The 26,925-nt window shown below is 46.6% G+C and overlaps 1 protein-coding gene and 2 long non-coding RNA genes across 7 annotated transcripts in view; 2 read left to right on the top strand and 1 right to left on the bottom strand.

Annotated features, from left to right (window-relative positions):
• Nucleotides 1-10,863: 10,863 nt before the first annotated feature.
• Nucleotides 10,864-11,733, top strand: LOC135309310 (uncharacterized). The gene is made up of 2 exons (XR_010369623.1): nt 10,864-11,001; nt 11,357-11,733. It is a non-coding gene; the product is annotated as an uncharacterized LOC135309310 (long non-coding RNA).
• A 1,208-nt stretch (nt 11,734-12,941) lies between these two features.
• On the top strand, nt 12,942-18,167 carry LOC135309309 (uncharacterized). The gene is made up of 2 exons (XR_010369622.1): nt 12,942-13,293; nt 13,424-18,167. It is a non-coding gene; the product is annotated as an uncharacterized LOC135309309 (long non-coding RNA).
• Nucleotides 14,989-26,925, bottom strand: part of MARCHF7 (membrane associated ring-CH-type finger 7) — a 24,737-nt gene continuing 12,800 nt past the window's right edge. For 3 of the 5 annotated variants that reach the window (XM_064435464.1, XM_064435462.1, XM_064435463.1), the window contains exons 5-10: nt 25,462-25,629; nt 22,766-23,879; nt 22,348-22,517; nt 21,014-21,123; nt 19,526-19,639; nt 14,989-15,891 (exon numbers count right to left, since the gene is read on the bottom strand). In XM_064435464.1, coding sequence (XP_064291534.1) covers nt 15,640-15,891; nt 19,526-19,639; nt 21,014-21,123; nt 22,348-22,517; nt 22,766-23,879; nt 25,462-25,629 — 1,928 coding nt within the window. In that variant the 3' untranslated portion in view covers nt 14,989-15,639. Of the gene's footprint in view, nt 15,892-17,678; nt 17,728-19,525; nt 19,640-21,013; nt 21,124-22,347; nt 22,518-22,765; nt 23,880-25,461; nt 25,630-26,925 lie in introns of all 5 variants that reach the window. The other 2 variants (XM_064435466.1, XM_064435465.1) reach the window with 2 other exon arrangements.

The raw sequence follows: 26,925 nt of genomic DNA, 5'->3' as shown, positions 1-26,925 counted from the left end.
CAGCCCCACAGTTTTTACGGCTCCATCTCTAGAAGTGCCATCACAGACCCAGGCACTATCCCAGCATTGACGGTTTTTTAAGGCACCTTCTGCAGCCCACTTTTCTACTCCACACATCCTGGTCTACTTACAGTCCCAATACCAAGCCCCTGCATCCATGTCACAGGCCTAGAGGCATTTTGGCGCAAGAATGCTAGAGTCTGTGTACCGATCCTATGGTTCGTTCCCCTGTGCTGTCCCGGTCCCAGCCGTGCAATAAGTAGAGCCTGATGCCCAGTGATTTCAGCCCTTTCAGCTCTTGACCCACAAGCTTTATTTGACAGGCAGCTCTGTTCTTGCAGCTCCAGCTCCACTCTTCTGCGGCTTCTAAGGGCAGCATCTTGGTCTGGGCCCCAGCTCTGGAACACTTCAGCTCCTGCCCATGGGGCTGTAAGCCCATCGCACCATCAATATCCCAGCCTCAGTGTGATTTCAGCTGCCACCCAGCAATCCCTAGCCACTATGCCAGCCCCTGCCTCATTTCAATCAGATGCCCACAGCCTTGTTCTCAGCTCTGCATTTCTGTTTCCCTTTTTCATGCACAATCCTAGCCTTGCCATGCACTTGCCAGCCCCAGAGTGACTTTGTCTCCATCCCTGGAAGTGCCATCACAGACCCAGGCACTATCCCAGCATCGGCGGGGGATTTAGGCATATTGCTGCAGCCCCCTTTTCCCCTCCGCACATCCTGTTCTACTTACAGTCCCAATACCCAGCCCCTGCATCCATGTCACAGGCCTAGAGTCATTTTGGCGCAAGAATGCTAGAGTCTGTGTACTGATCCTATGGTTCATTCCCCTGTGCTGTCCCGGTCCCAGCCGTGCAATAAGTAGAGCCTGATGCCCAGTGATTTCAGCCCTTTCAGCTCTTGACCCACAAGCTTTATTTGACTGCCAGCTCTGTTCTTCCAGCTCCAGATCTGCGCTCCTTCCTCTTCAAAGGGCAGCATCTTGGTCCTTTAGGTTTCCACCCACAATCCCAGCCCCACAGTTTTTACGGCTCCATCTCTAGAAGTGCCATCACAGACCCAGGCACTATCCCAGCATTGACGGTTTTTTAAGGCACCTTCTGCAGCCCACTTTTCTACTCCACACATCCTGGTCTACTTACAGTCCCAATACCCTGCCCCTGCATCCATGTCACAGGCCTAGAGTCATTTTGGCGCAAGAATGCTAGAGTCTGTGTACCGATCCTATGGTTCGTTCCCCTGTGCTGTCCCGGTCCCAGCCGTGCAATAAGTAGAGCCTGATGCCCAGTGATTTCAGCCCTTTCAGCTCTTGACCCACAAGCTTTATTTGACAGGCAGCTCTGTTCTTGCAGCTCCAGCTCCACTCTTCTGCGGCTTCTAAGGGCAGCATCTTGGTCTGGGCCCCAGCTCTGGAACACTTCAGCTCCTGCCCATGGGGCTGTAAGCCCACCCCACCATCAATATCCCAGCCTCAGTGTGATTTCAGCTGCCACCCAGCAATCCCTAGCCACTATGCCAGCCCCTGCCTCATTTCAATCAGATGCCCACAGCCTTGTTCTCAGCTCTGCATTTCTGTTTCCCTTTTTCATGCACAATCCTAGCCTTGCCATGCACTTGCCAGCCCCAGAGTGACTTTGTCTCCATCCCTGGAAGTGCCATCACAGACCCAGGCACTATCCCAGCATCGGCGGGGGATTTAGGCATATTGCTGCAGCCCCCTTTTCCCCTCCGCACATCCTGTTCTACTTACAGTCCCAATACCCAGCCCCTGCATCCATGTCACAGGCCTAGAGTCATTTTGGCGCAAGAATGCTAGAGTCTGTGTACTGATCCTACTGTTCATTCCCCTGTACAATCCCGGTCCCAGCCGTGCAGTAATGACAGGTTCAGGCCCAGCGATTTCAGCCCTTTCAGCTCTTGACCCACAAGCTTTATTTGACTGCCAGCTCTGTTCTTGCAGCTCCAGATCTGCGCTCCTTCCTCTTCAAAGGGCAGCATCTTGCTCTTTTCCCTTTCCACCCACAATCCCAGCCCCACAGTTTTTACGGCTCCATCTCTAGAAGTGCCATCACAGACCCAGGCACTATCCCAGCATTGACGGTTTTTTAAGGCACCTTCTGCAGCCCACTTTTCTACTCCACACATCCTGGTCTACTTACAGTCCCAATACCAAGCCCCTGCATCCATGTCACAGGCCTAGAGGCATTTTGGCGCAAGAATGCTAGAGTCTGTGTACCGATCCTATGGTTCGTTCCCCTGTGCTGTCCCGGTCCCAGCCGTGCAATAAGTAGAGCCTGATGCCCAGTGATTTCAGCCCTTTCAGCTCTTGACCCACAAGCTTTATTTGACAGGCAGCTCTGTTCTTGCAGCTCCAGCTCCACTCTTCTGCGGCTTCTAAGGGCAGCATCTTGGTCTGGGCCCCAGCTCTGGAACACTTCAGCTCCTGCCCATGGGGCTGTAAGCCCATCGCACCATCAATATCCCAGCCTCAGTGTGATTTCAGCTGCCACCCAGCAATCCCTAGCCACTATGCCAGCCCCTGCCTCATTTCAATCAGATGCCCACAGCCTTGTTCTCAGCTCTGCATTTCTGTTTCCCGATTTCATGCACAATCCTAGCCTTGCCATGCACTTGCCAGCCCCAGAGTGACTTTGTCTCCAGCCCTGGAAGTGCCATCACAGACCCAGGCACTATCCCAGCATCGGCGGGGGATTTAGGCATATTGCTGCAGCCCCCTTTTCCCCTCCGCACATCCTGTTCTACTTACAGTCCCAATACCCAGCCCCTGCATCCATGTCACAGGCCTAGAGTCATTTTGGCGCAAGAATGCTAGAGTCTGTGTACTGATCCTATGGTTCATTCCCCTGTGCTGTCCCGGTCCCAGCCGTGCAATAAGTAGAGCCTGATGCCCAGTGATTTCAGCCCTTTCAGCTCTTGACCCACAAGCTTTATTTGACTGCCAGCTCTGTTCTTGCAGCTCCAGATCTGCGCTCCTTCCTCTTCAAAGGGCAGCATCTTGGTCCTTTAGGTTTCCACCCACAATCCCAGCCCCACAGTTTTTACGGCTCCATCTCTAGAAGTGCCATCACAGACCCAGGCACTATCCCAGCATTGACGGTTTTTTAAGGCACCTTCTGCAGCCCACTTTTCTACTCCACACATCCTGGTCTACTTACAGTCCCAATACCAAGCCCCTGCATCCATGTCACAGGCCTAGAGTCATTTTGGCGCAAGAATGCTAGAGTCTGTGTACCGATCCTATGGTTCGTTCCCCTGTGCTGTCCCGGTCCCAGCCGTGCAATAAGTAGAGCCTGATGCCCAGTGATTTCAGCCCTTTCAGCTCTTGACCCACAAGCTTTATTTGACAGGCAGCTCTGTTCTTGCAGCTCCAGCTCCACTCTTCTGCGGCTTCTAAGGGCAGCATCTTGGTCTGGGCCCCAGCTCTGGAACACTTCAGCTCCTGCCCATGGGGCTGTAAGCCCACCCCACCATCAATATCCCAGCCTCAGTGTGATTTCAGCTGCCACCCAGCAATCCCTAGCCACTATGCCAGCCCCTGCCTCATTTCAATCAGATGCCCACAGCCTTGTTCTCAGCTCTGCATTTCTGTTTCCCTTTTTCATGCACAATCCTAGCCTTGCCATGCACTTGCCAGCCCCAGAGTGACTTTGTCTCCATCCCTGGAAGTGCCATCACAGACCCAGGCACTATCCCAGCATCGGCGGGGGATTTAGGCATATTGCTGCAGCCCCCTTTTCCCCTCCGCACATCCTGTTCTACTTACAGTCCCAATACCCAGCCCCTGCATCCATGTCACAGGCCTAGAGTCATTTTGGCGCAAGAATGCTAGAGTCTGTGTACTGATCCTACTGTTCATTCCCCTGTACAATCCCGGTCCCAGCCGTGCAGTAATGACAGGTTCAGGCCCAGCGATTTCAGCCCTTTCAGCTCTTGACCCACAAGCTTTATTTGACTGCCAGCTCTGTTCTTCCAGCTCCAGATCTGCGCTCCTTCCTCTTCAAAGGGCAGCATCTTGCTCTTTTCCCTTTCCACCCACAATCCCAGCCCCACAGTTTTTACGGCTCCATCTCTAGAAGTGCCATCACAGACCCAGGCACTATCCCAGCATTGACGGTTTTTTAAGGCACCTTCTGCAGCCCACTTTTCTACTCCACACATCCTGGTCTACTTACAGTCCCAATACCAAGCCCCTGCATCCATGTCACAGGCCTAGAGGCATTTTGGCGCAAGAATGCTAGAGTCTGTGTACCGATCCTATGGTTCGTTCCCCTGTGCTGTCCCGGTCCCAGCCGTGCAATAAGTAGAGCCTGATGCCCAGTGATTTCAGCCCTTTCAGCTCTTGACCCACAAGCTTTATTTGACAGGCAGCTCTGTTCTTCCAGCTCCAGCTCCACTCTTCTGCGGCTTCTAAGGGCAGCATCTTGGTCTGGGCCCCAGCTCTGGAACACTTCAGCTCCTGCCCATGGGGCTGTAAGCCCATCGCACCATCAATATCCCAGCCTCAGTGTGATTTCAGCTGCCACCCAGCAATCCCTAGCCACTATGCCAGCCCCTGCCTCATTTCAATCAGATGCCCACAGCCTTGTTCTCAGCTCTGCATTTCTGTTTCCCTTTTTCATGCACAATCCTAGCCTTGCCATGCACTTGCCAGCCCCAGAGTGACTTTGTCTCCATCCCTGGAAGTGCCATCACAGACCCAGGCACTATCCCAGCATCGGCGGGGGATTTAGGCATATTGCTGCAGCCCCCTTTTCCCCTCCGCACATCCTGTTCTACTTACAGTCCCAATACCCAGCCCCTGCATCCATGTCACAGGCCTAGAGTCATTTTGGCGCAAGAATGCTAGAGTCTGTGTACTGATCCTACTGTTCATTCCCCTGTACAATCCCGGTCCCAGCCGTGCAGTAATGACAGGTTCAGGCCCAGCGATTTCAGCCCTTTCAGCTCTTGACCCACAAGCTTTATTTGACTGCCAGCTCTGTTCTTCCAGCTCCAGATCTGCGCTCCTTCCTCTTCAAAGGGCAGCATCTTGCTCTTTTCCCTTTCCACCCACAATCCCAGCCCCACAGTTTTTACGGCTCCATCTCTAGAAGTGCCATCACAGACCCAGGCACTATCCCAGCATTGACGGTTTTTTAAGGCACCTTCTGCAGCCCACTTTTCTACTCCACACATCCTGGTCTACTTACAGTCCCAATACCAAGTCCCTGCATCCATGTCACAGGCCTAGAGGCATTTTGGCGCAAGAATGCTAGAGTCTGTGTACCGATCCTATGGTTCGTTCCCCTGTGCTGTCCCGGTCCCAGCCGTGCAATAAGTAGAGCCTGATGCCCAGTGATTTCAGCCCTTTCAGCTCTTGACCCACAAGCTTTATTTGACAGGCAGCTCTGTTCTTGCAGCTCCAGCTCCACTCTTCTGCGGCTTCTAAGGGCAGCATCTTGGTCTGGGCCCCAGCTCTGGAACACTTCAGCTCCTGCCCATGGGGCTGTAAGCCCACCCCACCATCAATATCCCAGCCTCAGTGTGATTTCAGCTGCCACCCAGCAATCCCTAGCCACTATGCCAGCCCCTGCCTCATTTCAATCAGATGCCCACAGCCTTGTTCTCAGCTCTGCATTTCTGTTTCCCGATTTCATGCACAATCCTAGCCTTGCCATGCACTTGCCAGCCCCAGAGTGACTTTGTCTCCAGCCCTGGAAGTGCCATCACAGACCCAGGCACTATCCCAGCATCGGCGGGGGATTTAGGCATATTGCTGCAGCCCCATTTTCCCCTCCGCACATCCTGTTCTACTTACAGTCCCAATACCAAACCCCTGCATCCATGTCACAGGCCTAGAGTCATTTTGGCGCAAGAATGCTAGAGTCTGTGTACTGATCCTATGGTTCATTCCCCTGTGCTGTCCCGGTCCCAGCCGTGCAATAAGTAGAGCCTGATGCCCAGTGATTTCAGCCCTTTCAGCTCTTGACCCACAAGCTTTATTTGACTGCCAGCTCTGTTCTTCCAGCTCCAGATCTGCGCTCCTTCCTCTTCAAAGGGCAGCATCTTGCTCTTTTCCCTTTCCACCCACAATCCCAGCCCCACAGTTTTTACGGCTCCATCTCTAGAAGTGCCATCACAGACCCAGGCACTATCCCAGCATTGACGGTTTTTTAAGGCACCTTCTGCAGCCCACTTTTCCCCTCCACACATCCTGGTCTACTTACAGTCCCAATACCAAGCCCCTGCATCCATGTCACAGGCCTAGAGGCATTTTGGCGCAAGAATGCTAGAGTCTGTGTACTGATCCTATGGTTCGTTCCCCTGTGCTGTCCCGGTCCCAGCCGTGCAATAAGTAGAGCCTGATGCCCAGTGATTTCAGCCCTTTCAGCTCTTGACCCACAAGCTTTATTTGACTGCCAGCTCTGTTCTTCCAGCTCCAGATCTGCGCTCCTTCCTCTTCAAAGGGCAGCATCTTGCTCTTTTCCCTTTCCACCCACAATCCCAGCCCCACAGTTTTTACGGCTCCATCTCTAGAAGTGCCATCACAGACCCAGGCACTATCCCAGCATTGACGGTTTTTTAAGGCACCTTCTGCAGCCCACTTTTCCCCTCCACACATCCTGGTCTACTTACAGTCCCAATACCAAGCCCCTGCATCCATGTCCCAGGCCTAGAGGCATTTTGGTGCAAGAATGCTAGAGTCTGTGTACCGATCCTATGGTTCGTTCCCCTGTGCTGTCCCGGTCCCAGCCGTGCAATAAGTAGAGCCTGATGCCCAGTGATTTCAGCCCTTTCAGCTCTTGACCCACAAGCTTTATTTGACAGGCAGCTCTGTTCTTGCAGCTCCATCTCCACTCTCCTGCGGCTTCTAAGTGCAGCATCTTGGTCTGGGCCCCAGCTCTGGAACACTTCAGCTCCTGCCCATGGGGCTGTAAGCCCACCCCACCATCAATATCCCAGCCTCAGTGTGATTTCAGCTGCCACCCAGCAATCCCTAGCCACTATGCCAGCCCCTGCCTCATTTCAATCAGATGCCCACAGCCTTGTTCTCAGCTCTGCATTTCTGTTTCCCTTTTTCATGCACAATCCTAGCCTTGCCATGCACTTGCCAGCCCCAGAGTGACTTTGTCTCCATCCCTGGAAGTGCCATCACAGACCCAGGCACTATCCCAGCATCGGCGGGGGATTTAGGCATATTGCTGCAGCCCCCTTTTCCCCTCCGCACATCCTGTTCTACTTACAGTCCCAATACCCTGCCCCTGCATCCATGTCACAGGCCTAGAGTCATTTTGGCGCAAGAATGCTAGAGTCTGTGTACTGATCCTACTGTTCATTCCCCTGTACAATCCCGGTCCCAGCCGTGCAGTAATGACAGGTTCAGGCCCAGCGATTTCAGCCCTTTCAGCTCTTGACCCACAAGCTTTATTTGACTGCCAGCTCTGTTCTTCCAGCTCCAGATCTGCGCTCCTTCCTCTTCAAAGGGCAGCATCTTGCTCTTTTCCCTTTCCACCCACAATCCCAGCCCCACAGTTTTTACGGCTCCATCTCTAGAAGTGCCATCACAGACCCAGGCACTATCCCAGCATTGACGGTTTTGTAAGGCACCTTCTGCAGCCCACTTTTCCCCTCCACACATCCTGGTCTACTTACAGTCCCAATACCAAGCCCCTGCATCCATGTCCCAGGCCTAGAGTCATTTTGGCGCAAGAATGCTAGAGTCTGTGTACCGATCCTATGGTTCGTTCCCCTGTGCTGTCCCGGTCCCAGCCGTGCAATAAGTAGAGCCTGATGCCCAGTGATTTCAGCCCTTTCAGCTCTTGACCCACAAGCTTTATTTGACAGGCAGCTCTGTTCTTGCAGCTCCAGCTCCACTCTTCTGCGGCTTCTAAGGGCAGCATCTTGGTCTGGGCCCCAGCTCTGGAACACTTCAGCTCCTGCCCATGGGGCTGTAAGCCCACCCCACCATCAATATCCCAGCCCCAGTGTGATTTCAGCTGCCACCCAGCCATGCCCAGTCACTGTGCCAGCCCCTGCCTCATTTCAACCAGATGCCCACAGCCTTGTTCTCAGCGCTACGTTTCTTTTTCCCTTTTTATTCACAATCCCAGCCTTGCCATGCACTTGCCCGCCCCAGAGTGACTTTGTCTCCATCCCTGGAAGTGCCATCGCGGACTCAGGGAATATCCCAGCATTGTCATGATTTTCTTGTGCAATAGTTCCGCCCCGTTTTCCACTGCACACATTGTGTTCTAGTTGCAGTCACAATACTCAGCCGTAGCAGTTATCACAGGCCTACAGTGAGTTCAGGGCGCAAATCCTACAGTTCCCATGTCAACCGTACAGTTCCCATACCTGCCGCCCCACAGGACCCCTTTCCCATCCCTGGTGATTTCAGCTCTTGACCCACAAGCTTTATTTCTCTGTTCTTGGAGCTCCGGCTGTTCAATTCTCCAGCTGTGTCAGGTGAAACTGCTCCCGGCTTAAACATGAGGGCCTTGGCTTTGGCTCCAATTTTGAGGCTGCACCTCCAAGTCTAGAAACACCATCCTCACCCCCGTTCCAGCAGTCACTATTCTGTCTCCAGCTCGTCATTTTGTGTCCCATTTTATGGTTACTCTCTAGATCTACCGTAAGTACCCCTTTGAGCAGTGATCGATGCTGCAGCACTGCAGTCCCTACCCTGGCCCCAGTGATTTCAGCTCCAGTCCCACAAGCTTTATTTCACTGCCAGCTCTCGTTTCACTTTCTGTTCAACATCTTCCCAGCAGTGCCACACAATGCTACTTTTGCTTCTCAGGGCAGACTCTTTGTTTTAACGCTAGCTCTCTGTGTGGTTTCAGCTCAGCTCTTGAGCCTATGTTCTTGAGCCCAAACACGACAACCCCTCCTGCAGCAATAACTCTGTAGTCCCTGTGGCCGCTCTTACAGCAATTTCAGCTGTGACCATTCAGTTCACACCCCAGCACCACATTCCCTATCCCAGCCCCACAGGGGTTGTACCCCAAACCCTACCATATTTCTGTCTCCTCCAGCTCTTCTGCCTCAGCTCCAGCTCCTCAGCTTCCTACTGCCTGCTGCTAAAAGCTGCTTCTGCTTGTCACTGCAGTTTGGGGCTGTTGATAAGGCCACAAATCAGTTACTGTTGTCATTTCAATGTCTCCAGTAGCTGTCCCACCCACCCTCCCTCATGGGATCCCGACTTTGGGGACACTTGAGGCCTGAAGGCCAACATCTACCTTCCCCCTCCCACTGTGTCTCAGCCCAGCACCCGCCCAGAGACGCCCCTCACCTCCCTCAGGCAGCCCCAGGGGCTAGGAATAGCCGCCAGGCCCCTGGTCCCCCATCCCAAAAGGTGCCCTTGGGCTGGTTCTTGGGCCCTGGAACCCTCTGAGCCCCCACACCCCCAGCCTCTGCTTGGTACCACAGGGCAGGGGCTGGGATACTCTGGGCATGTCCTGCAGGCCCTGCGCTGCAGCTCTGTGCCCTTCTCCCACGGCATTTATCCAGCCCCAGGATTTCCACCACTCCCTATTGTTTTGGGCCTGGCTCCTTGTTCCGCACCCTGGGGCTTGATTTCTCCACTGGTCTCACAACCGGTGTTTCAGCCCCAATACCCACAACCCTTACTGAATTAACATCAGGTATCCAGTAAAGAAAAAGCCAAACCAAAAAAATATAAAATAGAATTAAATAAGCAGAGTAATGAAATAATACAACAAAGGCAGAAACCATTCTTACTACAAATAAAAGAATAAAGAAAAAAGAAAAAAACCAGCTTTATTCCCGGTATTCTGAACGTTACATTAAATACAGACACCGCAAACAGCTCCTTCCCGGATCCCGGTAACAGCAGCCAGTCCCCCCGGCACAACTCCAGCCCCCGCACCAGCCGCCGGCTCCCCCAGTAGCGGCGCAAGGCAGACGCGGGAGTCGCGTCCGTGCTCACCGGCGCTCCCCGAATCAGCAGCCGCGGGGTTCCCATCCCGGCGCAGCAGCGCTCCTCGGATCGCGCACCCGCACATTCCACACCTCCCGACTCCGCCGCCGAACTGACGCCAGGAGCGCCTCAACGCACGCTATTTATGCCCCAAGCCGGACCACCCAGCCAATCACAACCCGAGGCAGCGCCGGCCCGACCAATCCCAGCCCGCCCGCTCCCGCCGCGCTCGGCTCCGCGCGCGCCCCCCCCCCCCCCCCCCCCCCCTTCCCATCCCGGTCCCCTCAAGCCCTGCTCCCGCCGCCGCCATTGCAGGGGCCGAGTCCGCCCGCTCCCCGCCGTCTGCCCGTTTCCCTGGGAGAAATCCCGGCCAGGACCTGAACGGGAAGCTCCCGCCCGCCCTTTCCGGCCCCAACAGCGCCTGCCGAGGCTGCGGCAGCGGGGACGCAGCTCTGCCGGCTCCCAAAGCGGCAAGTGGCGGCAGGGGCGGAGTGCGGCCGGTGGCGGCGGAGCGGCGCCGGGCTGAGGGGCCGAGCCGCGACTGAGCGGGCTGCGATTGGCGGGACCGCCCCCGCATTGAAAGGGCGGCTGTGATTGGACGGGGCGGAGAAAGGCGGGCTGGGATTGGCAGGCTTGGGAGCCGTGAGGCTGCGGCCCGTGGGAGCGTGGGGCGGAGCCCGGGCTGCTCGAAGGGCCCGCGGGCGCCCTGGGTCCCGCTCGCGAGACCCGCCCCCCGTCCCCTTCTCCGGCCCTCTCTCGTGTCCAGGTCCCGGCGAAAAGACCCCCGCAGAGCCCCGACCGGAGCGCCCCATCGGCACTCGGGGCGGGGAGGGACGTAGGTCGGGAGTGCTTGCGGCTCGCAGAGGCGGACTCTGCGGCAGCAGAGCGGACCGGGGAGCGGCGGCGACATGGTATGGGGGGGGAAGGGGGGGGGGGGGCCGGGGGTGCGTGCAGTGCCCGCTGCGGACTCTGGACGCCTCTTCCCCCGCAGTGCTTCCGCTTCTGTGGGACTTGGCCTGCCCCGACTGGCCGAGATCAGCACGCTGGCCAAAACAGTTAAGTGCCCGCGTCCCCCTGCCCGCCCTCCGCCTGCTGCGGACCCGCTGCTCACCCTCCTTCTCCCCCACAGTCGTCGGTTGTTATAGGTGATAAAACAATATTGGTTTTCACGTTCATAGATTCGCTTTTTGCATCACAAGTATTTCGATATGGTACAACTTATACATACTTTTAACTGCTTTGTATAGTATAATATGCCAGTTTATGTATGCACTGTATATTTCATATGGATAGTAGTGTGATAAATATATCGTAGGCTTTAGCAAGATGTTAAAATAAAAACTAAAGTACTTCTATGTAACTAACTCAGAAAATGATATAAAGCAATTATTCTGTTTCTTGTATCTACAGACTGGATTTTCCAAGTGATAAGGTAACAGTGACAAAAACAGATCTTAAGCATCCAGGAAGGATTTATTGACTGTATCGGCATTATCAGGGAATGTGAAGCACCAGGATAAAAAAACAGGAAGAAATAAAATATGTAGACCTAATTTACAGAGTGTTCTGCAGACAAGTCAGAGGTTGAAATGAAACAAGAGAGTTCCTGAACATCAAAAACTCAAATGAATGTTTGAATATTGTATAAATTGATGAATATGCATGTAACCGTATATAGGGAACATGTTTGTAAGCTACCTCTGTGCTCTTTGGCCATGCACCAAAAGCACCCTAGTGCTGGATTATTTTGTGCTTTTATCCTTTATTAAACTTTTTAAAATTTTAAAGAGTGAACTCTTTATCACATCAGTGAAGCTTAAGCTGATCTGCATCCAGGTGCTGTGGGACCTGCTGGGGGAGGCCATTGGGCTAAGTGTGGAGCTACCACAGTGGAGGCCAAGTATTTCAACACTACAATAGCATAGTCAGCAGCATTAATTAATTTTGTGTTCTTCATGTAAGCCTCAGCGTTAAGAACACTACTCGCCTCTACTAGTATTAATATGCACAGTAAGCGTTATTAGTATTAATATTTAGGTAAGAATTGTTACTGTTAACACTGCTAGTGAGTGTGTTAGCTGGTGTTTACTGTGAAGCTCTGCTCTCCCACAGTATGACAAGATCCTGAAGCTGACCTCAGGTGCAAAGTTAGGTGAGCACTGCTGTCCTTACCACGATCCCCCGATGGAGCCATGCTCCAGAGATGGGCAGCAATGAGTTTGCACATGCCTTCCCAAGGTGACAGAGCTCGCCCTCCCTCCCATCTGCAGTCAGGGGATGTGAAGGTAACCATTGCTGTCCTCGGCTTCATCTCCAGTGCAGCCAAGCACAGCATAGACAGTGAGTCTCTGTCAAGTGAGCTGCAGCAGCTGGGACTGCCCAAAGGCAGGGGAAACCCTTCAGGGTGGCACCATGAGCCAGAACTGGTGGGATGTTGCTGACAGTTCCCAGCCCTGCCTTCTTCACACCTAGATGGAGGGCAGGGTGCCTGCTGTGCTGTCCTCCATCACCTCCCTTCTGTGCCATCAGTCCCGGCTGCGGTACGGCACGTTTGTTACAGCGCCCAGGGAAGGCGTGAGGTCCCGGCTGCGGTAGGGGACGTTTGTTACAGCGCCCAGGGAAGGCGTGAGGTCCCGGCTGCGGTAGGGGACGTTTGTTACAGCGCCCAGGGAACGCGTGAGGTCCCGGCTGCGGTAGGGGACGTTTGTTACAGCGCCCAGGGAAGGCGTGAGGTCCCGGCTGCGGTACGGCACGTTTGTTACAGCGCCCAGGGAAGGCGTGAGGTCCCGGCTGCGGTAGGGCACGTTTGTTACAGCGCGAGGCGGCGGCGCTCCCGCTCCGCGCGTGCGCAGTGCGGCCGCTCCCCGCGCGCGCAGTGCGGCCGCTCCCCGCGCGGGCGGCTCTCTGCAGTCAGCGCCATCCGGCGCCGCGCGCGCTGCAGCCTGTCCCCGGGGCTGCAGCACCTCCTGTCAGCCAGCAGGCGGAGGCAGCGAGCAGCCCCATACGCAGCCTCCGCGCCACACGACACCGCTCCTGCTGCGCACGCGCAGTAACTCACTGTCTTGCGCGTGCGCCGCTCTCCGAGTCGTCGCTCGTCCCTTTGCTTTTTTGAGTCCTGCCGCTTATGTGCACGCTTTTTTTGCTGGGTGTTTTTATGTTTAAGGAGTTTTATTAGTCCTTTTTAATTGCGCTTCCACGGCGCTGCTGAGTTCGTGTGCACGGGTGGGATGCTCTGTGCTGCACATGTGCAGCCTTATTTGCAGTGCTAAGAAGCAGAGGAGCCCAGCCCGTGCTCAGGTTTGGGGGGAGCGCAGCAATGCACAAGATGGACGTGTCAAACAAGGCAGGTCAGTGCAGTGCAAACAGCCTGGAAGGTGAGGGTGGCACAGAACAAAAGGCTACTGCACACACAGTAGCACAAGTCAGAATTTCCAGTAACGTGGAAAAATGTGCTCTCCCTTCTCACCCCCAACACAGGAACCCAGGATGGACGTCCTGGAGCGCATCAAGCAGAGCACCAAGGAGCTCTGCAGGAGCCACAGCCCTAAATACTCACGGTGGCACGGAAAACACCTTTGTATCCTGTCAACCTCACAGCTCTTAACTGGCCCAAGATGGGATGAGGCACTCAATTCTGCAGCTTGTTCCCATTCACGCATGGATCTGTCATCACTGGCCTCATTAGGGAGATCTAGGCCCACCACTGAGGATCAGGTATGCCTATGAATTGCTAGAACCAGCAATAACCCAGTTATTCCTTAAGTCTTGAAACCCTGGGAACAAACCCAGCACATGTAGGTGCGGACAAGACAAAATTCATGTTTGCACAGACACCTGCATGGACACACATATAGTGTGCTAACAAAAATCCACCTGCATGGACCCACAAGAGCTTGCACAGACAGTGCGCCCACAGACAGAGATCTCACAGCACAGCTACATAGGTGACAACTAACCTGGCTGCTCCCAGGCTCTGCCCATCTAAAGCTGTGGGGCATCAGGGCTGCAAGGCAGCTCTCCTCTGAGAAGGCAGCTGGGTCTGGTGGCAGCATTTTTCCCAACTGGTGCATTCAGACCCTCTACTCTTCATCAATTCCACTGTGGCATTCCCCCCATGTCACTCTTTCATTTGCACTGAAGCTCAACAAGGCTGTAGAACATCGAACTTACATATCACTTCAACTGCATTTGTACATGGAGCTCCTTCTATTGCTCACCTTCGTGGAATGGTGTTTGTTACAGAGACGGAGGAAAAATTTTTTAAAATATCCTTCAAGTCATCAATTTATTAGGGTATCAGAACCCATGCTTGCAACCCTAAATGTATAGAGTGCATATAAAATACTGACTGCTTCACTGCATGACATTTTATTAAGCGGTACCATCTAAACTCAGCAAGGATTTAACAGTTATTATAAACTTTGATTCACCTTCTTCAGAAATGAGTTAGAAACATCTTCACATATGCCTGGACCTTCACTTTTCAGACGAATGTCCCGGAACTAGCTGTATTTCAGCTAATTACTGAATAATACTTGTAAGTGTTGGCACCAAATGCCTAAAGTTACCAGAATGGGCATAGAAATATGCAATTTCCTTAGCATTCCATTTTCTTTCAAATCTTACAGATGACAGGCCAACTCATGTAATGCTAGCAAAGTTAACTCTACAAATCACGAGCTCATTTCAGCTGGCAAGGCACATCCTTTCCCCTGCAGGAGGTTAGTTTTACGTACTGCAACAATAAACTAAAACTCAAGGCATTTCAACATACTGCACTCTTTGCCGATACATTGTTACTGAGGCAATTACAAAACTAACACATCTGTAGGAAATACAATTCCAATACATGTTTAAAAATTTATTGTACCACCATTTATAGAAAGCATTTAAATCCAAAATGGTCAGAACGATCTTAAATACGTGGGTAAGAATTTAGAAACATTAGTGAAGATATCCCACAGACTCCAGCTTTCTATGTTTTCAAGCATAAGTTCTGGTAGATATCCACACTTAAATGAAATGGACAATACCAGTAGAGATGCATACCTCTTTCGTCTTTATTTATAAAGAAATGACAACACTAGAAAACACATTGATAACTGGTGCTTTGAACAGTGAAGGTGGGATCTAAAAAGTCTGATTAAACTAAACAACCAGAGGTCTTTTGTCAAGTTGCATATCTGCCAGGAATGCTGAAATGCAAGAGTTTACCTGTAACATTCCATAATGGAACAGCCACATGATATCAAATATAATCTCAGATTTCCAAACTGGTACATAAAAAAGCCATCACCAAGTATTAAAAGACCTCTGCAAGTTCTTATTGCTTTTTGAGTTAAATAATAATCTTCAAATAAGCCTAAACCCAAACAATCTCTACAGTATCTTGCTTATCCTCCTGTTCATTCATTAACAATGGAAGCTATCAGTTATATGATGCAGCAAAAGAGGCATTTAAGAACACCCAAACAAAACCTATTTAAGTACACGGGCATCCCCACCCTCCCCCTGAAACCCCCTATAACCACTTAGTGCCAGTACAGGAGCAAAACTCAGTAAGACAAAGCCAGAAGTCTGACTACAGTAAGAAGGAAACACAAAGGGAGATAGAGCTTCCTTAAATATTCAGAATCTGATGTCTTCCAAAACAAAGCACAACATCCTCATAATTTAAAAAGGGAAGTTGCATTCTATGTATCTAATCCGCACACATGCTGAGTAGTTCTCAAGTCTACTGAGCTCCACTGTGCTGCAGTTGATTTTGAATTCAACAATGCTTCAAAAACTACAGTAATATTCAATGCGCATTTTACTAAGGAGAGGAATAAACCAAATGCATGTTGATGTTGCTCTTGCCAGTTCAGCATTTCTGCAGCAATTCTGCTTGTTTCTTGCAGTATGAAAGTTCTACCAGCATCAGTCTTCAGAGTCATCTTCAGAAGCTGTTGGAACAATACAGTGTAATCAGAAGCCTTGACAAAAATGTGTGAAATTAAAGCACTTTAGGATGAGTAGAGGAAATAAAGGTGATTTAATAATATTAAATAGCAGACTGTAATACCCACCCAGACCTTGAGTAATCACATAACTTAATTCTTAAATGCATCTCATGTCATAAAAATACAGCATTTTCAAATCAAAACTCAACAGAACATACAATATGCTGTGTCCTCCTACTCTTCTTCCTCAAAATAAGAGGGAGAAAACTTAATTGTGCCAGAGATTCAACTTTTATGTAGTGCTTAGGGTGGCTAATTCCAGCAGTAGTCAGAGGAGGATACACTCAATCTATGACAGCAGCACTCATGGTAAGTTAACAGTAAGTTAACAATTTGGATAGGAAAATACCTAGAATGATCCAGCAGTCTAAACAAAGACTCTTACATTTTATATATATATTGCTTAATGCAACCTGGGCCTACTTGGAAGGAGCTCCTCTCTCCACTCCTGTCCTTTCAGCATATGCAAGATGGGCACAAAGCCCATGTATGCACAGGATTTTGTCGTTGCAAGGTGAGCCAAAGACAAATACACACTTGCCAACTACGGTAGAAAAGTCTACACACATCTACATTACGTTTGTAAAATGTTAGCTTCTCTGTAACAGGAGTTTAGTGTGTCCTCTTAAGCAAGGTCTGCAGGCAAGGAAGTATTTATACTGGAGTAACTTGTTCCATCCCTGAACACAGAATGAAGAGCTTGCTTTTTCAGTTCTTAGAAGAGAAATGTAACTGAAGCACATCAGTAACAAATCTAGAACTCAGTATTCCTCACCTGCAAGTTAAAGGCTGAATCAAATATAGATTGAACTAAGGAGTTAAATGACACTCGTTAATTTTTCCTCTAGTAAGGATGCACATAACTTGGGAATGAATCATAACTCAAGTCCACCTTTGACCGCTCTCAATGCAGAAATAATCACCTTGAACCAGAACTCCCTCTGTCACACACACACCCTTTCTTTATATTCCAAATGCATCCTGTGCACTGAAAACCCATACGCAGTTGACAGACACATGCACACTAGGAAAGAAAGGGTAGACCAACTACCCCTTTACTGCCTATTCAACATGCTCAGAAGTAGTTCCAAGGTATATTTACCAAAAATTTAGATGTATCAGCATATCGTTTTGAATCTAAACACGCTAAAAAAAAGCCATTAGATGAAAAGTAGGCTAATCCTTTGCCAAAACTGGCAACCTTTAGACTTCATTCAAGAGGTCTGATAGATCCGATCAAGGAACCCACACAACCAAAAAGTGTATGTGAATGGAAAAAACAAAGGGGAGAAGAGGGCAAGAAAAAGAAAGGGAAGACAACTGGCAACACAAGTGTTTAATTTAAATGCAGTAAAATTCAATTCTAAATGTTTCTTTCATACTACTTTCTTTCCTACTTTCTCTTGTAAAAGGCAGCAACCTGAAGATCACCATTTATCCTGCAGTTATGAATTACCAGAACTATAATAACCAAACTGTAACTACTAAAGAATTTTGTTATCAATTGCAGATAACATTTCTGTGGTCTAAACAACTCTGTGCTGTTGAGAAGTTAATCATGGTTAATCGGTTCCCCCTCAGAATAATTCTACTCATGATGGAAAAAGCACTGCTGAGTAAGGTTTTCAGTCATTATGTTCAGTATTATGAATCTTGGCAAGGAGGATTGTACTCATTAGCTTTGAGTTGTTGATCTAATGGGAGGGGAGGGAAAGAGGGGAAGCACCTACTTTCAATATCTTCCATATGTGCCTGAAGAGTTCTTGCAAGGTTAATAAACTAGAAACAAGGCAGAGAGAAAGTAGTTTAAAAGTTGCAAAGTTATCTGCAGAAATTTGCAACAAGTTAGCAAATTTTTCTTCACTTTTTACATTCCAAAGCTTCATGACAGATCTTGGTTACCTAACCCATTTGCCCAACTTACAAAAAAAATGCAAAATTTAACATAAATCCCCACAGACTAGATCTCAAATTGCTATTGCACAGTTATTTCAGCTGCAAAATGTCTGTGGTAGCAACTTGTGACATCATCTTCCTGTTCTACAGTCTGTAGAACATATCGATTTTGAAAGCAGCAAACATAAACAAGTGTCAGTTTAATGAAAACCATTCCTAGAAACTGTAATATAGAAAAACAATCACAGTAAGGACTTGCATTAGTTAAATCCATTTCATTTAATTCACGATTAATATGACAAAACAGAACCCTCAGAATGAATGTGGTTCAGGAAAAATGCATAAACACACTTAAGTTCTTGTTTATAATTAAGATCTTAAGAGCATAATTGCTATTGGGCAACAGTGGCAGTTTGATGTAAGAAACACATGGTATCAAAACCCAAAGCCAAAATTCCTATGATTAAAAGGTCTCAGCCAAGTAGTTTTCTTTTGTCACTGCCAATCTGCATCACTGCTTCAGTTAAAAGCCCAGATACTGACACCAAAGACAAAAAGAGTTTCCACAGCTTACTCATACGCTTGATATAAAATACCAGCATTGGTGCTCTCACTGGCTTAAAATGCAGCGTCACACACAGACGTATGTAACGCCTCCTCTGATGGGAAACCAGTAAAAACATCTGCAATACACTCAAGCTAACAATCTGTGCTGGATGCTGGCTACAATTATATCATGTGTCTTTCATATCTCTATACTTGTACCACAGAAACTGGAGCATGGAATACAAGCCGTACATTGAATCTGTAGAGAAAAGGGGAGCACTGCTCTAATACATTAAGAGATTAGGTAGAGCACAGGCCTGCCTCTTCCAAAGATGTACTACCTGCTAGCAGTCAACCATTCCCATATGCAGCGTCACTCCTTTGTATGTAAGGAAAAAACCTAAAAATAACTGGCTTTTCAGGAGCTCAGTTGACTAAGAGCACCGATTAATTATCTAGTACCAAATAAACATGTAGCAAACTTTTTTATGGGTGAATGACTGTGCAGAAAGAACTCTGTATGCTGATCTCTTACTGTTTAAAGGTGTACTTAACACATCCCTAAGCCAAACCTTTCAAGTGACGAGAATGCAGTCAAATGCAACTAATAAAGAGTTTGGACTAATGCCAGAGAACTCACCCTACATCTATGGGCTGTTGCAGAATGTTAATATTCAAGTATACATTTAGGTGTACTCTGGCAGACAAGCACTAGTGTAGTGCACTAGACAAGCACAAGTTCTAGACATTTACAATATAGACTTGCATGAGAAAAATTAAACAAATCAGGTAGTCCAGCATTCTTAACTGCACATTTAGCACAGAGAGAAGTTAACCTTCCAGTTTTGCATAAATTGACAATAATCATGACGACATGTATACCGTGTGCTGAGTGCTAACCAGTTAATTACCAACAACCCCGACAGAAAGTATACTGTAGCAGAGTACCTGCAATTATGTAGTACCTTCAGTTTCCAATCCAACAGGGCACACTGACAAGCACAGCCCATTTTAAACCTAAATTTGTTCTAAAAGTGTGTTTCTTGGCTATCTATCTTCTAGGTCACTCAAGGTAACAATCTGCTTCCAAGCTCTCTGTATGAGCAATCCTGCCAGAAAATCACTGCATACTTACTCTGACACGTGTGCTGGCCTCATTTGCAGTTCCTAACATATCAGAAAAGCGCTGCTCGCATAAGTGTAACAACACTACAAGGTAGAGACCAGAGCTGATAAATTCATAATCTGCCTTAAAGGAGATCAAAAGAAACATTCAGAATGTCAGTAATACATCTGCACACATGAATCAAGTAGAACAACAATTAGATTTTAAAGAAATCATTACAGATTTATCTTTGGTTGTTCCAAAAGAACTAGGAAAATGTAATACTAAAAAATTTAAGTTGCTGAAAAAGCTATTTATACTTCTGGTCCTTCCCATCCACCCCAAATCAAACATGTTATCCTTGAAAATAGATAGAGTTCTACAAATTAAATCTCTGTCAGCATGACTAGTTCAGAGGAAAGAATGTGCGAATCAGAGTATTATATCACTTGGGGAAACAAATCCAGTATTGCTGGTTTCTTCTCTGTGGTCCGAAGGCTTTACAGAAAGCCAAAATAAAGGAATATATTTTAAGAATGTTATGATGTTATAAATATTTGAGAAATTCTTTTACCTGCTAAGATAAGAGAAAAACTTTAAAAATGCTACTGCTGAACAGATAATTTAGTCAATTCTTTAGGAAAAAAAATCAAAGTTCTTATTTCTATTAAAGTGCAGTGACAGCAACCAATAAGCACTAGCATTAAAACAAGATGATTACCATTCTTGAGGAAGACTTTTCAGAGACTTCCCCAACTGACTGGAATTCGAGTACTAGGGTAAGAACTTATTTTAAATAATTAAAAAATTAGAGGCTGATGTTTTGCCCCAAAATTGATGTCATTTGGTATTTTCTTTAAACATTTGAGGTAAGCAAATAGCATTAGTCTTTGTATATTGTCAGATTACAACCCACAGAATAGGGAAAAACCCTCTGAATAAAGTTCATTAAAAATACCAGCTTTGTGTCATTTACTCTTCTTAAATACTACACAATCCAGTAGTTACAAGATATTCTATTTTAAATAACAAGAGGGCCTTTGATTATTTTTAAGTTAGGAAATTATTTGAAGGAGCAGTTAGAAACTGCTAGAACAGAGGTTAGTTTCTACCACTCTAATGAAACAAAAGAAATTTGTAATTGTATGTTTAAAACAACTGCTAAACTGTGTTCAAAAACAGATAAAAGTGACAACAATGCCTGACTTAATGTGAAATTCAATCTCATCATGCTAGAATTCACACTGCACCTAATGTGGCAGAGATACTGGATTACAAAGCTAGACGACAGATACACAACTAAGGAAAGAGACATATTACACTTACTGAAAGCCCAGCTGCAGGAAGTGTAGCAGGAAGGCAGTGGTAGTTGGAATATTGAGGAGAAAAATCTGTTCCACATTGACATTACTTTATATGCATAACAGTCCTTCTGAAATGGAGATGCATTTGGCTTCTCTAAAGACTGCCCTCCCAGCACAAAAGCAACACTTACCAAATAAGGTAAAATATACTAACTTGTTCATTTGCATGTGCCCTATAAAGTTCATGAACATCAAAGTCTTCCAGATTGAGATTCAACTTCTCTTTGCACAATTCACAAGTTGTCACTGCTTCCAAAGAAGAACCTGGTGGGGTGGCGGGCAAGGGGAAAACTCAGTATCAAGTTTCAACAATCTATAACATACAACACACTGATATAAACATTAAAAACGCTATGTAATTTTTGACTTTATTCTGCAGAGTAAGGTTAGAAGAAAAGCAAGCCTCTAATAGGAATGTAGTAACGTCTGCTACTGTCAGAATTTAAACACTGTAGAACATTTATTCTCTATCCAGCTGCACCTACTTTGCTTCACATTCACTCTGGGCATCAATATGCCTCTTCCTGCAAGTATGGCATAAAATTGCTTCTTGGGCTTTCTGAATTTTACCGTGTAATCCAAATACACACAAAAGTAACAATAAATATACCAGAAAAAAAGTAATTGTTAAGTAACATTTTGTCGTAAGTACCAGCTCTAAAACAGACTCCTCCATAAGCAACAAGATGAACAAAGCAAGTTGATAGTGGACTTATGTCTTCATATATAGCTACGTAATTCAAATTTTCTTCTACAGGCTGAGGCTTCTAAAACATCCCTTCGGTGATGTGTATCCCCTGGTGCTGAGTAAAAATGTCAGTAAAAATGTCATGTACCTTCTTTAGTATAAAGTATTTAATGTCTTCTATCAAGCCACATACTTTTAAGAATACTGCAGATAACAGTTCTAAACCGGTCAATCAATCTGTTACAAAAATATTTCTACAGCATGCAATATCTGAAGTGTTTCTTAAAGAATTATATATGCACTTTGAATTCATTTTTGAACAAGCATTTTTAAAATGCCTTGAACAGGAGTTAGTATCTTTAAGAAAAAATTAACATACTTTAGTTACAATTCAAAATCATTTCTGGATTTTCAAATTCCTATCACTGCTAACAGTTAGCTCAGCTACAGAAGTCTTGAAAAAAAGCATAACCATTTCCATAAGGAAGGATGGGGAACAAATGCCACCCAAAGTGGTACCACTGAAGTGGCAGAGTAATTCTAAAGCTACACTTCTGCAATGTTATCTTTCGTCCAACATCTTAGTAGACAACCCCAAAAAATGCAGTTCTCCAAGCAAGAAATACAGTTCTTGGAACGACTCTCACGAGAAGCTGCACAGAACACAAAAAGCCTGGAAGTGCCACACTCCTATTTGTCCCCACTGCTTGCTTTTCAACTAAATACCTCAGTAAGTGCAATCCTTCTGATAAGCCTCCCTGTATAACTGGAAGTCTACCTTGGTCTAGATTTTGCTTTACCTGAATTTATCTTGGACTGCAGCCATTTTTTCATGCACTCCTGGTGAACATACTGCAGACTTCCAGTGCATTTGCATGGCTCTATTAAAAGGTTGTCAGAACTTGCAGAGGACATCTGACAGATTCTGCATAAGTCACCCTCTTCATCTTCAGAATCTTCTAAAAGCAGGCTGAATAGGATGGAAAAACAACAGATGCTGTGACATTTCATGTAGAACTTTTTATAATGACAATTCCACTTATCAAACTGTTCTTAAAGCCATGAGAATTACAAGTTTCTTTAAAGACAAAAGTGAGAATACAACTGAGTTACCACCTCCTCTAAAGGAAAGTTTTCTTTTAAAATCATTATTGCAGAAAGTCCTCTCAGGTTAAAACAGGTACATTTTACTGTTGCAAAAGAACATACTAACTTTACCTTTCTTTAATTTTCTGGAGTCTTTCTGGATCTCTTGAAGGTGGTATTTTAGACTTGCCACTTTCTTGTCCATCAGACTGATTCCAGCCAGAGGGAATAATATCTACAGTTATCATAAGATTGTCAGACAGACTGCTTCCTAATGTTGGAGGCACTGCAAAGCGAAAGAGAGAAGCAGGCGGAATTCCCGAACTTCTTCCACTGGGGGCTGAATCTGGTGGGGAGGCAGTAGCTGTAGAAATAACAGATACTGCAGGCGTTGGTCTGCTAACAGAAGCCCGAGGAGGGCTATCTGATGCTTCAAGAGAGGTCTCCTCACCTGACTCTCTCCTTCTAAAGACATGTTGTGATCTAGCAGTTGTATCAGGGGTAGCAATCCTTGTGGATTCATCTCTTCCTTCTCTCCTTCTTCTGGAAAAGAGAGGCGTACATCTGTTCCTCAAAGAAGATGACAACCAGGATCCTGTGCTCCTACTTTCAGTGTCTGGTCTGTAACTTTCCCCATCAGAATCAGAGTTGCGATTCTGTGAAACTCCCGATAAACCCCATCTTCGTCCAAGAAAACTGAACCCCTGAGAAGCTTCAGATGACTGAAGTCCTGGAACCTCCGGAGCTGCAGCTCCATTACTACTTGACAGAGCAGCAGCTTGAACTCTTGGGACCACCGTTGACTCTTCAGGGCCTAATGATCTTGTATGCAATGGATCTTGGCTAGACCTTCGAGAGAAAAATGTAGACGACATACTAGACGCTAAACGAGACAGCAGCTGTCTGGTTGTGCGCCTCCCTTCACTGTCAGCTGCAGACTCATTCAATGACCTCTGAGAAGATAAAATCCTTTCGGAACCACTTGAGGAAGGGGTTTCATCTCTAATGGCAGTAAGAGAAAATGCTGGCTGCATACTCCTCTGGGGAGATTCCAATTCATTTCTCCTTTGTCTTGAAGAATAGCTGGATCTTGAAGAGCTCACGTTAGAGTCTCTGCTGAAAAAAGATGGCTGATGATCAGAAGGCAACTGGCGGTTCATGGGTGCATTCAGCCTCAAAGTGCTTAATGAGTTCTCTTTTGGTCTTGCTCCCTCTGCGTATGAAGAGGCAGGTCTGTCTTGAAGATCTGTTGCAGAAAAGCAGAGAAAAATACTATGACAAGATGGGCTCAAACACATCAAGATCAGGTTCAACAGGGCTCTAGCCAACCTGTCCTAGATGAAGAGGCCCCCGCTCACTGCAGGGGGATTGGACTAGGGGACTTTAAAGGTCCTTTCCAACCCAAACCACTCTATCATTCTTACAAGCACATCTTCTGTAAATGCTGTCTGAGTCTCTCAACACACTGAGAAGAATTCCACCATAGATGAACTGTAGTTCATATGAAGCAGCTGAGGTGACTACTCTCCTTCCTCAAACGGCTGCACTGGGTGGTTGTGGGTGGGAAAAGGGCGAAGGAGGAACAAGCATGGATAGATGAAGGTAGGAAACAGAAGCTCTCTAAGTAGTCTCAATTAAAAAACTTTCATCTTTGCAGTTTCGGTGACTTTCTTTTAATGGGTTCTGCATTGCAATCATAATTTACTGCTGAAGATGAGCTTTATTTATCTGGCAGATTCCAGCTAACGAAACATCTGCACAGATGCCAACCATCTACCATATGCTTTTGATTACACATCAGGGAGCACAGCTGGGAGTTATTTTTATAGCACTTAATAGCAGCACTACTGCTAGAAATGCAGCATAGACAGTACAAAGCAAGGCTGCTCGCCAATCCATTTCTCCCATTAGTCTCTACCAGGTAGAGTGGTTGAACTGTCCACTTACTAAAAAGTGCTAGGAGTATGATGACATTAAAATAAACTCTTCTGTCAAGGCAACGCTACAGGAGAAATTCTGAAAGTAGTTTTTAATTTTTCTGCTTATCTTTTATACTTAGGAATGTGGCATTTTCCTTGACTTCTGCATTACAAAATACAACTAATGCATCTGCAAAAGGCTGCAGATCAAGACTAATGGTGAGCTTCCCCTGAGACAGCTCTAGAAGGTCACAGCACTCTGAACAGAAAGCGAAAATTACAGTGCTGAAGTCCTTACTAGTCCTAGCAGTTGCCATAAGACAAACCTCTCACCTCATGTAAAGTGTGTGTTTATTCATTTTTAGTTTCAGTGGTCTAGTAGTTTTCCCTAACAACCATTTGAGAACCCAAAATAAAAGAGATAATATGCACCTTTAAGAAAAACCTTTCCTGGGTCCCATACTTAAATACAAAGAGATTTTAAGACAAACAAGAAATGTGCTTTACTGAGTAATCACAGAGCTGCAGAGGCGACCACCAACACCACAATGCATCTACAAACTAGACCATTCATATACCCTTCAATGGTTCGGTCAATGCATGGAAAGTGGCCAACCAAATTTATTTAAAAGGATACTTTAAAATCTATTTTGTGTTCGTGTTTTGAATAAAACATTAAAGGAACACGCTCAGTGAAGTTTTGGATGCTCCGTCCCTGGAAGTGTTCAAGACCACGTTGGATGGGGCTTGAAACAAGCTGGGATAGTGGAAAGTGTCCCTGCCCATTGGAGGAGGTGGAACAAAAGGTGCCTTCCAAACGAAATCATTCTGTGATCCTATGAACATGTTAAGAAACTAAAAGCTATACAAACTGTAGGTTTATGAGCTTTCAAGTTAGACGAAACATACATGTTGAAGGTGAAAAGTCACTGTTTCCATAGCTGGGATCCACCAGGTTATTAACAGACAGATCTGTTGTTCTTTCTAACTGTGTTCGCTCTCTCATGAGATCAGTTCCAAGGGAGCCAAGCATTACAGATGAAGATCTAGGAATCCTACTGCATCTCCATGAGGAATCTAGAAAGAAAAAGTAAATAAATCCCCTGTTTTTGTAATAATCTAAAAATCCATTAAAACTGGCACTTACGCAGACATTTTCGTTATTCATATCAAGGGCAAGTTTAACATTACCGCTAGGCTGACCATTACCACTAGGACCCAGCTGCCAACATAAAAATAAGTGCACTCTGCTGATGCAGGCACTTACTTCATCTTGCAGAAAGTTGGCTCTGAAAGCTACATCAAACAAAAAGAGTCAGACCCATTAACACTCTTACAGAAGAGGAAAAGAAGCAGCATCCTGCTTCCTAATGGTAGCTAGTTTTTAAAAAGGTTTCACATTATAGCAAAACAGCAGCTTGAGACTTAGCAAATGCTGCCGTTCTACTTGACACTACTTAAATGAAATTTCATTTCTCATAAAAACAGCTGATGAAGCTTAAATGCAGTTTAGACACAACTTAAAAAACAATGAGTACCACTGTCCTTCAGCGTAAAAATGGATCTTGTTTTTTTTAACAGCTCCAACAACTGCATAGCAAGCAGTATACACATCACCTGTGGATAAAACTCTAGTTACAAAAGAATCCTCTTCAATGGCTCTGAAAAATTCACCTTGATATCATTTCATTGCTAACTCAGAAAAACAAATTTAAGCACTCATTATTCGTCAGTGTGACAACCAACCAATGTAGAAATAGAAAGATAAACAGTCCTATACCATAATGAGAAATGTTAATGGTTGTCGTTTCATTAACAGAGTAAGAAAGTATCAATAATACTGAGGTTTGAGCAAGAATTTATTAATTTTATTATATTTATTATATTTTGGATGTCTATGCAATTCCATAAGGGGCTATTAAAAAACCCATTAATCCATACTCACAAGGGTAATCTGAATTAATTTAGTGATCTGTATCAAAATGGTTTAGAAATATTTTCAGTGTAAAGTTTTGACTGTTACTTCCTGAGCTTTAGACTTCTGTTGGCATATTGCATAAATTCTGTCTATCCATGTTTCACGAACTTACCCACAGCTTCAATGAAAATCTCAGGTTTTCCTGAAAGAGCTCTTAGTGTAGAATGTTTCTTTAGCCAGGAACTAGAGAATGAAGTGAGGCCCTGCTAAAAAAGGAATGTTTTCTTCCCCAACCCCTAACAACAGTGCTCTAACCAGCCATGACACTGTGCTTGAACATATTGCTAAGTATGGTAAAGATTTCCTTTCTGGTGTCCCTGGCACACATTGATGTATCAACACCATTTGACTCATGAAATAAGAGCAGCTGCACTCATTCTTTTACTGAAATCTCA

This window comes from Passer domesticus, chromosome 10 (assembly GCF_036417665.1).
Source record: "Passer domesticus isolate bPasDom1 chromosome 10, bPasDom1.hap1, whole genome shotgun sequence".
In the NCBI taxonomy this organism is placed as follows: Eukaryota; Metazoa; Chordata; class Aves; order Passeriformes; family Passeridae; genus Passer; species Passer domesticus.
This window is presented reverse-complemented; position numbering and strand designations above follow the sequence as displayed.